This window comes from Myotis lucifugus, unplaced genomic scaffold (assembly GCF_000147115.1).
Source record: "Myotis lucifugus unplaced genomic scaffold, Myoluc2.0 scaffold_51, whole genome shotgun sequence".
Lineage (NCBI taxonomy): Eukaryota > Metazoa > Chordata > Mammalia > Chiroptera > Vespertilionidae > Myotis > Myotis lucifugus.
Genome location: NW_005871099.1, coordinates 2812719 through 2824302, shown reverse-complemented (window position 1 = coordinate 2824302; position 11584 = coordinate 2812719). Strand labels below are relative to the sequence as shown.

The 11584-nt window shown below is 38.2% G+C and overlaps 1 protein-coding gene across 1 annotated transcript in view; it reads right to left on the bottom strand.

Annotated features, from left to right (window-relative positions):
* The window catches only part of PCLO (piccolo presynaptic cytomatrix protein), a 274100-nt gene that overhangs the window by 131161 nt on the left and 131355 nt on the right, over positions 1–11584 (bottom strand). Inside the window, 2 exon segments of the mRNA XM_014455816.2 lie at positions 7645–9659; positions 10024–11584. The exon segment at positions 10024–11584 is cut by the window's right edge and continues 27 nt beyond it. Coding sequence (XP_014311302.1) covers positions 7645–9659; positions 10024–11584 — 3576 coding nt within the window.

Below are 11584 nucleotides of genomic sequence, written 5' to 3'. Positions count from 1 at the left end.
TTCTTTTTTTGATGGTAGAAGGTGATAGTGGAGAATAAATGGCTTTTCCCAGCTTGGAAGGCTGCCTAGCTTGTCCAGAGGGCCTCAGCAGAGCAGCTGTCAGCCTCCAGGGAGAAATAGTTTTGGCCCTGCTAAGTGAGTGGCCATATGTCATGTGCCCTTCCTGAGGAACATGTTCCAACTTGTGTACCCTGAGCATGACTGAGGGTGACATCGCAACCTCCCGATCCACCCTGCTCTGTGCATGACGGGGTGGCGCCCCAACTCCCCAATCGGCCCTGCTCTGAGCCTGACCAGGGGCTGCACCTAGGGATTGGGCCTGCCCTCTGCCACCCGGAAGCAGGCCTAAGCCAGTAGGTCGTTATCTCCCGAGGGGTCCCAGACTGCGAGAGGGCACAGGCCGGGCTGGGGGACCCCCCCCCCCCCCGAGTGCACAAATTTTTGTGCCCCGGGCCTCTAGTTCAATATAAACTGCCAAACCATTTGGCTCTTTAGAAGACAATACCATTAACAATGGATAAAAGATAGCAATTAAACTAAGTGGCAAGAAATATAGTCTTCTAAAAGATAAAGCTCATGGGTTAATATAAACATGACAATAAATATATGTAACCTTTATATTTAAGAGGTTAACTTCTTTTTCAATTATCAATTCTATACATTCAATTACATGAGAATAGAAGCTATGTAATAACTTAATCAATAAAAAATTTTAAAAAAAGAATACTTGGATGGGTGATGAGGAATTTCCAACTGGATAATTAGTGAAACCTAAGTTTAATGACTGTTCTGCATTTGAGTACTTATAGGCATCAGCTCCTGCCATAAAGGGAAGAACTGGTTGAAATCACCAACAAAAACGCATTTTAAAAATTACAATAATATTGCTGTATTGTTAAAAACATTTTTTTCATTTGACTACCCATGCCACACTGAAGAAATGCATACTTATTGATGTCAAAAGGAAAATTAATGTTGTGATGTCATCTTTATGAAGTATTATAAAACTATCAACAATTAACATTAATTATTACTTTAAGTATAGATTTCATTTAGAGTCAAAGAAGTAAATTACTAAGTCATACAAGTAGCCCCTATTTCTGGAAACTCAGATCTGTGCTTTAGGGCTGTTTTATCAGAAAAAAAAACAAAAACAAAACAAAACAATGAGGACTTGCCTTGTCTCTATCATGCTAAAATACACTACCTAATAGATAAAAAATTAAAATTTAGTCTAACCTAATAATAATAATTTATTCATGTAGATAAAATAATTTATCAGAGAGCCCAAATATTTTTTCATACACTTATTTTAAACATTCTCTTGCGGAGGGAGAAAGAGGAGCAGGACTGATGAGTGTAATAAATCCCCATTAGCTTCAACTCTTCGATTTTTACTGATATTTTATTCCCTCAGGAGCATTATATATTGTTTTTCACAAAACTGTGTTTCTATTTGCCATCTCATAAAATTTTTCAACCCCAAAATACTAAGATAGCAGTTCTATAATCTAGCTTAATAATTTGTTATATAGTTTTCTACCACTGAGGTTAATATTTTAACAGTTTTAACTAATTCTTGAGGTCAAAACAAAATAAATAAAAATCCTTTTTGTTGTGTATAGCTTCAGGCTACACGACCTCAGTTTATTTAGTCAGTTCATTTAAGAATCAGTTTAATTCACCACACTTGTTCTATTGCTCTCCTAATTCAAACTCTGCACATAATTCAAGATAGAGAACATTACTATAAAAAATATATTGTTAAATAGTGGGACCTCATTTGATGCAAATGTTGTCTGGGGATAAAAAGAACATTGACTTAGACTTCAGGTTCCTCATCTTTAAAATATGAAATGAAAATAAACATAAAGACTAAAAAAGATAAGTGGTTTGGATCTCAAATAAGCAACCGCATGTGAAAATATTTTATTAGTTATATGATGCTATAAAAGCAGTAAGTATTTTATGTACGTTTATTATATGTATGTATGTAAAAGGGTGTCCCAAAATTCACGCAAGAATTAATTTTGATAGAAAACACAGGTTTATAATTAAAAATTGTAAATTTTTTATTGATTCATAAAGTATACAGTATAGGGTTATGTATGGAATAGGATATCAGGTAAATGGCCCCCACAGTTTTGCTGGCACATACACACTCTTTTGTTATTGCCTGAGCAGCCACATTTTCGAAGAAGAATGGTCCGATGATGCCTCCACCCAAAATCCGCACCAAACAGTGACATGTGGATGCATTTGTTTCTCAACAATCACTCGTGGATTTTCTGAACCGCAAATGCGACAATTTTGTCGATTAACCAAGCCATCAAGATGAAAATGAGCCTCATTGAAATTCAGCCACATTTATGCAAAACGGTCATGGAAAATTCCAACAAAAGAATGCGTATGTGCCAGCAAAGCCATGGAGGCCATTTAACCGATATGCTATTCCATACACAACCCTATACTGTATACTTTATGAATCAATAAAAAATTTACAATTTTTAATTATAAACCTGTGTTTTCTATCAAAATTACTTCTTGCGTGAATTTTGGGACACCCTTTATATGTATAGATATCTATTATAAATGTATATTTTAATGGTGAATACGATGATAGAAAAATGTCTTGCAACTATTAGACTATGCCACTATGTACCTTATACCTCAAGCTTTCACAAATTTTTAGACCATAATCATTAGTCTTTCTGACATACGTAAATACCACCATTATAAAACAGGTATTTTCATCATAATCAGTTTTAATAGAATGATTTCTTACATTGATTTTCAAAGATAGTAATGAAAAATAACACCTAATAAATATTTTTCTTCAAATCACACTTGGACATCATAGAAATTATTCTTAAACTGTACATTCTGACAGAAATAAAATTGAAAAAAATAAAACTTCTCGATTTAGGTTATGGAAATTACTCTTAGAAATAGACATGAAATGGTTCCAAAAAATATTAAAAATAGCTATCAAAACAATAATCAGTGAAGCAAAATATTCTTGTAAAAGTCACCTCATGAATTCTAACTGCTTAGCAATAGAATTCTGGTTTAAACTCTAGAATAAAATATTTTTTAATAAGGAATTTGCCAATAACTAAAAAAGCACTAAACTTGTACATTAAGTCTAAGGGTCGGACAAATCAGCTTAACACTTAACAGTCTATGTAATTTTAAGACCTTGTAGAGGTGATAACATTTGAAATGCAGCTCATTATAGTACAAAAAAGTGGTGTGTATCATAGACAAAATATGTGCTATTTATGAAATATATGCTTTTTAAAACAGAGAAATCATTCAAAAATATTATTCTTTTAAGATAGAGAAATCTTGGAATGAATTAGATCCCTTCAAGTTTCAAATTATCTAAATTCGCACTGCTATTTCTCCCAATGGATAACGTCACATTCTCCTCTGATTTTGTTAAGAACATGCTATATTATTAACCTTCCTTCTTTGAGTCATTGATCTTCTGAGGTTAATGATATAATCAGTTTCATTGTGTAGAAGAAAGAGAAAGGGCATAAGAAACACATTTCGTGCTCTAGTTTATAAAAATTCTACAGATGTGATGCTAGAGCTAATCCACAGATACATACATAAATACTGGATTGAAATAAATTTGAGAAAATGAAGCGTCACTCATTTAGCAAATGGAAGAAAAACACAGAGGAGAAAGCAAAGGGAAACAACTGTAACAGAACTACACAAAAAGTGCAGTGCGAGGATGAATAGGATTTTATTTGCTTTGCTTTTATTTTTTGTTATATGTGGGAGTGAGAAGCAGTTTGATGGGTAAAGAGGTCCATTCACTCACTAATTCATCACATTAATTTATTGTTATGGAGAACCTAGCTATGAATCAAGCATCTTCCTAGGCACAGGGGATATAACAGAGAACATAAAAACCAAAAACCCTTGCCCTAACCGGTTTGGCTCAGTGGATAGAGAGTCAGCCTGCAGACTGAAGGGTCCAGGGTTTGATTCCGGTCAAGGGCATGTACCTAGGTTGCGGGTACATCCCTAGTAGGTGGTGTGCAGGAGGCAGCTAATCGATGTTTCTCTCTCATTGACGTTTCTAACTCTCTATCCCTCTCCCTTCCTCTCTGTAAAAAATCAATAAAATATATTTAAAAAAAACCCTCACCCATAAATTCTGGTGGGAAAAGAAAGACAAATAAATTTGCAAAGGAACAAACAATATTTTTGATGATGATATGTCATAATGGAGGCAAATCAAGAAGTGCATAATGACAGAGTGTTAAAAAGGTTGGTGGTTTTCAACTGGAGAGTTAAGTAAGGCCTCATGATGCAAAAGAGTAAATTAAAAATGGTTATAGAGAATAGGAATCTGAAATTTTTGGACAAGCAGCATTATATACACCACCGAATATGAAAGGCACACAGTTAGTAGGAGATTTGAGAGTTATTTCTACCGACTCATAAAGTAAAGCTCTTTAGTGAGAGTTGACAAATTTCTGTTGAGGACATACAAATATGGCCACATGCCAATCAGAGGAAAGGGAACCAAATTTATTGGATACAATTGCCAGCCTTAGTAGATGGAGGGTTATAAATGTTACTTCATTTAATCATTATAGATAGGTATTTGATCACTCTACACTAGTTTCCACCCCTTTTTAACTCTTTGGCTTCCATAAAACATTTCACTTGAGAAAAAGAGTTCTACTGATAAAAGTTTACATACTACCTTTCATTTGAAACCATACTGATTCCTGTGATTTTTCTAAATCATAATGAAAACACATTACTATCAATCATAGCTAAGTAGCAAGTTTAACTATGGGAAGGAATAAATTCTGATTTTGGTTTAGCTGTACCTGTTGGGAATTTTCCCAGGGAGCAAACTACAGGACTTAAGAGAAAAGGTGGTAATTTTTCCATCTTTACTCAGAGTTAAAAATTTATATTTGTAAAAGGAAGGTTACAAGACCTGTTTGGTTATACAAATGTTGGGAAAAAAATAGAATTTGGCTAAGGGGCTGTGATTTTAATACCAGGCTGAAGGGGTCTAGAAAAGGGATAGCACTCACCTCTTTCAGACATTGAGGAATATTACATAATTCAATAAAATGGTCTGAGATAACACTCCGCTCTAGTGATGCCCATTGTGTCTAGTATTTTATAATTTTATGTTAATGCTAATTTTAATCAATCTAATGTATATGATATCTTGGTTTGCCAGAGCTCAAATGCCAGTGAAACACCAACTAGACAATATATGCTCCCGCCTTGGAACTTCTGTGTAAAGATGCGACCAAAGTCTATCATGATAAAACCATATTAGAGTTAAAAGTTTCTTATGCCAGAGTTGAATGGGAATAGAATACAATTTAAACCTCTGATGTCCCAGGTTGCACAACTAACACAAAAGTTTTGAAACCCCAGGAAGGGGGATTTTACCCACAATGAAAAAATAATAAAGCTTTCCAATAAAGCTGTGAAATCATCACTAAGAAAAAAAAATTGTGTAGGGAAAAAGGAGAAGAAGAAAAAAAAACACCTAAAAACAGTCAACATTTGCCTGTGAACAAACAAAAAGCATAGTGCTTTCATGTGTTCTATGGCTTGAATTGTGCTTCCCTCCCTCCCACCCCCCAAAAATATGTTGTAGCCCTAATCCCTAATACCTCAGAATGTGAAACTACTTAGAAACAGAGGACTTGCAAAGGTAATCAATTTAAATCAAGGTCATTAGTGTGGTACCTAATCAATAGGACTGTTGTCCTTATAAAGAGGGGAAATTTAACTCAGAGAGTGACACACAGAGAGGGAATACAATGTGAAGAGATACAGGGAGACCATCACCTACTAGACAAGGAATGCTAGAAGCTACCAGAAGCCAGGAGAGAGCCGTGTAACAGCCCCCAGAATGAATCAACCCATCCGACGCCTTGATTTTGGACATTTAAACTCTAGAACTGTGACAAACTTCGGTTGTTCAAGTCAGCAGCCCTGATACTTTGTTATGAGAGCCTTGGCAAACTAATACAATACATAGGCAAGAAGAACAAAATTATCTCAGTGGTAGGAGAGTAGGCATGACTGACCGCTGCCTCTCTGGTTCATCCTTTATTTTTAGTTTTCCAGAGTGTCTGGAAAAAGAGCAATGAATGAATGAGATAATGACTGAATGCAAACAAGAATAAATTTTAAAATGAATACACTGAATTAAGAGGGATTTAAACTGGAATTTTAGAAAGAGCAGAGGAAATGACAAGGTAAAAAGATAAACGCCAACCACGATATTGAATTAGTAAAAAGAATATTAAAAACGTTCAGTAAGTATCAGAAGAGACAAATACGGGTAAGACGGTAAAGTGCAGAGTCTAATATTCTAATTCTGGCCAGGTTTTCACTTTATTAAGGAACTATGATAAAGTCAATAGACTATTCTGGGCTTAGTTCCTCATGTCTTAGCTAAATTTAGTTCAATTGGTGTTCAGTATTTCAGATGTCTACATAAAAATAAAGTGGGAGTGACATTTTAAGCAAAGGAGATATCAGTTTAGATTATCAACAAGACCAGTGCACTAAGGGCAAATTTTAAACTGAATTATCATATTTATCAATAACCTTCTAAAGAATTATATATTAGAGTTTAAGTAGGATATGTCTGCTTTTATTGCTGATTATAAACGTTTATTATTATTAGCTATTGAGATCTTCACAAATGCATCCCAAATATCTATATATGTTCTTTTCCCTTTGAAGCATACCTATATATTTCTAAATAATTAGTAATTATTAATATCTATTATTCAAAGAAACATACGTCTTTTTGCTTTTATAAGCACCAGGACTAAAGCTTACCTGAGATCACATTAAACTGGTTGCCAGAAACAAAGTAAGTGTGGATGAACTATGAACATTACATTACACTTTCATCAGCCTGCCCTGGAAATGTTCTCTTTTGAGCAGTAAATGTCCTAGTTAACAGTTTGGACACTTGTATCAAAACTCTTTTCAGTTTTCCTTTTCCTACTTGCTCAACTCCAATCTGCTGAGTCTTCATCATCAGTTTGCACACCACTGTCTACTATATTTTTAAAACAGTGGGGATCCTCTGCCATATTTTCCCCTATCTCATCGTACTGTCCATGGACTTTAACTCCAGAACTTCTCTTTTTGGGTTGCTTTTATGAAAACATTCTGGCTTGAGGAAGAAGAGACTAACTAGATAATTTCCAAAGACGCTCCCATTAAAAATTCCAATATCCATGGGTCTAAATTTATGGCCATCCTTTGTCTTATCTGTTTATGTCATATGTTCAAACCATCACTGAATGTGAACGTTAATTATATTCACTGAAATCACAGTCTACAATGAATGCTTGGAGATTTCAAGATGAGAACAAAACTTTCCGTCTCATTGTCATAAAATAATAAACTTGTTTCTCATCTTGCCTCACAAAATAGTATATTTCTTTTTGTGGGAATGTATACATTTCTATTTTTTCCTCAAATCACTAATGAAATGATACTCACTGAAATTGTGTATTAGGTTCCCAAGGTACCAGGGGCTTTAGGGCTTCCTAAAGTCTGCAAACACATGGTTAGCATCAACTCATCCATTGTCTTCTAACTGAAAAGAATCACTCTTACCGTGTAGCCCTCGGTATACTGAAAAGGAGCCCTGGAACTTTCGTCTGCTGTTGGACTCAGAGGCTTGGGGTCAGACATGGACCGCTGCATCATCTTGGCTGTCTTAGGACTCGCTGGGGGAACTTTAGCCATGTCTGGATGCAGTACTTTCTGTGGACTTATATCATCAGGGAGGGGTTTTTCATAAGGTACAAAGGCTGATTCTAAGGCTTTGCCTGGTGAAAGTGGTGAGATGGGTGAATAAAGGACTTTTGGAGATTTGGGTGGGGAAGGAGCCAGCTGTTGTGTGGAATCTGGCCGAAGGTGAGATGAATAACCAATCTCTAAAGGTGTTGGGCGTTTCTTGTCTTTGGGTGGAGATGTGGCACTCAAATATTGAGGACTTTGTGTTTCTGAATCTGCTTCTGTTTGACATCCTAAACTGCCCCCTTTGTAAGTCTTTTCAGGTGCTGAAATGTGTTTAATTATTTCTACCTTGGCATCCACGTGCGCCCGTATCGAAGGTGTGCGTATGGTTCCCACTGGTTCAGTTTGCACGGATATCTCTGCCACTGTCTGAACTCCTATGCTGGAGACTTTGGAAAGGGGTTTGGTCTTCTCAGCCTCTGTAGTGCCATCACCGTACTTTGCTACACGAGTTTTTCTCCTTGATCTAGTAGGCATGTCCCATTCATCCTGATCTTCATCATCAGTTTGGACACTTGTATCAACACTCTTTTTAGTTTTCCTTCTCCTACTCGCATAACTCCGATCTGCTGCATCTTCATCATCAGTTTGGACACCACTGTCTACTATTTTTTTAAAACAGCGGGGATCCTCTGCCATATTTTCCCCTATCTCATCATACTGTCCACGGACTTTAGCTCCAGAACTTCTCTTTTTGGGTTGTTTTTCATCTTTGACAACAACGTCTGTTAAAGGTATTTCTGAAACTGTACTCAGAATGCCGGGTGGGGCAATGTACTGAGTAACACCATCAGACTGAACTGTGTACCATCCTTGGCTTTGTGGGATTTCAATCGCCACAACGGCTGAGGCTGTGGTGGTTGCATCCTCAGCCGCCCAAAACTGGCCGCCTTCTGGGGCAGCATACTGCCCTTCCAACATCGCCTGCTCTGTCGTGGTTTGTGGAGTGGCAGTTCCAGAGGGATCATAGTTATACTGGTAGATCTGGCGAATCTTCTGCTCCTCTAGCTGCTGGTGAAGCTTTTGCTGCAGCTGTTGGATCTGCTCCAGCTGTAACTGTTGCTGAGCTAACGTCTCCTGCCTCATCATGAACTGGGCTTGGCGTTCCTCTTCCTGCTGATAGAGGAGGTGCTGCTTCATAGACTGCAGTTCCTCCAGCTTTTTTTGAACCATCATCTTTTCCTGTTCTCGGAACCTTTGAATTTCCTGACGCTCCCACTCCAATTCCTCAGCAAAACGCTGTTGCTTAATTTTCTCCAGCTCCAAGAGCTCACGCTCTAAGTCTAGCTGCTGTTGTTGTTTATCTTCTTCAGGGACAATTAAAAGGGCACTTTCATCTCCCGTCACTTCAGGAAACACTTCAGATGCTGTGGTTAACGTGGGAACTGAGTCTATTGTCTCAGTGGTGAGAGTTTCCATAGCAATAGTTTGCAGACTGGCATTGATATCAATACCAGTTACTACAATGTCTGTTTCAGATGCACCTGTTGTGAGGAAATATGATCTAGGCATTGGCTGGCTCTGGTGCAGGGTGGAGAATGAAGTTACTCCATCAGTTGTGTGCACACCAGACAGATCCCTCACAGTGGTGCTGAAAATGGAGCCAGGTTGTGTGGTGATAGCAAATGTGGAGGGAACTGGAGTTGCCTCTGAAGAATAGACAACATCATTAGTTGACCTCAAAACACTCCCCACACCATACTGGGATCCTGGAGGTGGAGTCATTCTCGCTGTGGAATACTGTGGGGTACTAATCCCAATTCCTGAAATGACTTGACGTGTTTCTGGATATGGACCTGCAGTCTTGCTTGAGTAATCCATTACCTCACCTGAAATACAGGGTAGAGTTATAGTCCAGTTCCAAGAATGAATGATGCTTTGGGGATTTGAAAGAGCTCTCAATCTTGATGAACATAATGAATGGAACCACATGCAAATTCACTGGTTAACCTAATTAGATGCCGAAGAAAAGCAATGTTGAACATGCAGGCACATGCAGGTGACTTTGGGCAGAATAAATTTAAAAAATGAAGAAATAAAAGTGCACATGTACTCCAAAATATGTTGCCAAAATATTCAAAGAAAGAGAAAAGGTAACAAAATGGAAAAAGGGGCCACATTTTCATCCTGAAATGAGATGAGGAACACCATAATGATATTTCAAGGAAAGGTCTGCAGCGACATCATACTGACCTGTAGAACTTCTCCCTGAAGTTAGATCTACTGCTGCATCAGTTTCTCCTGAATAACCAAAAGCATTCTTACTTTTATAGAAAAAATGTCCAGCTTCTGCTAAATTAGTGTCAGACATGGAAGGCTTCATTCCCCCAACCCCTCTGTAACCATATGGCCCTGATCGGTCATACTGATAGTGGTCATCCCTATAACCAAACCGATCCTCAGGAAGAGTAGTTGCAGGCTGCTGTGCTGTGCAGCTCCTTCCAAAAGGTAACTTGTAAACTACATCACAGCACACAGCTCTTCTCCCTGCAGTCAGGTCAACAGGTTTTTCATCATCCTCTATTATTTTGGTCACCACACTTGAAGTAGATTCATCCATTGTTACAACAGTTCTATGAGACTTTGTTGTACTGAGATCCACTGCCTCCCCATCAGTGATGCCCTGGGATGTGGTGCTATCAGTCCATCCATTTGTGACACCAACAGGAGGCACAGTAATAGGCTTTGTAGTAGCCAGTGTCATTGCCTGTGCTGAAGTGCTTAAAGATAAGTTTATTGGTGCTTCCTGCTTAACTGTAGGGAAGGACTGGCCACTTGGTATCCTGTAAGGGGGCTCGGTATGCTTTGATGTAGTAAGCTGAAGTGGGGTTGCTGTTGCATGTTCTATACTCACTAGGCTTTCTGTGCCTGCAGCGTAACTTGCACTAGCTGTGCACGTGACAGCAGTCACTGCCTCAGTGACCAGGGATATCGGAGTCACTACTGATGAAGTTGCACTGAGATTTATAATAGAGGGTTGGACAGCACTGATTTGTCTCCCATAAGCTTCTTTTGTTGTGGTCTGTCTTTTCACATCCATTGCAGAAGCAGAAAGATCCATACATTTTTCAGTCACTTTCACTTCTACTTTTGGTGCTGTACGCAAATCGATGGCATCACCGATAAGTTGCAACTTTCCATTTTCTTTTTGCTGATGCTTTTCTAAATGTAGGGTATCTAAAGCAAGAGGCTCCGGAGGAATTGGTACAGAGACGCTGCTGAGACCAACACTAGGAACTGTACTTCTGGTTGCTGAAATCTCAGCCTTAGAAACTTCAGTTATAGGAAACTGTGTAACTGAAATTGGGGCTGCTTGACATGAAGATAGTGTTGTGACAGGGATAGCAGAAAATGTCTCCAAAGCCCCTGAGATGTACAGGCTCTGTTCTGATGAATATGACATTTCTGCAGCTGTCACAGGAGGAACTACAGAAAATACAGGTTCAGTGGCAATCGTATGTTTGAGAGGTGATCCCAGGGGCCAACTGGTAATTGCTTGACTAGAAGAATCTGTTGGAGTCCCAGGTTCAGATGGCAACGTGATAACCACGTAAGTTTCCATGAGGGAAAATCTTGGTGAGGACTTATTAGAGTGAGGAGAAAGTGGGGAGGTAGGGGAAGGCAATTTATAATCTGCTGTAGTGACTAAATTTAATGTCATATTTGAAGATAAACCTGTTGGTTTGGGGTGTGTATCTGTTGGTTTTTGTGTAGTTCCTGGATGCTGAGTAATGGGGGGTTTAGGGGCAATGGG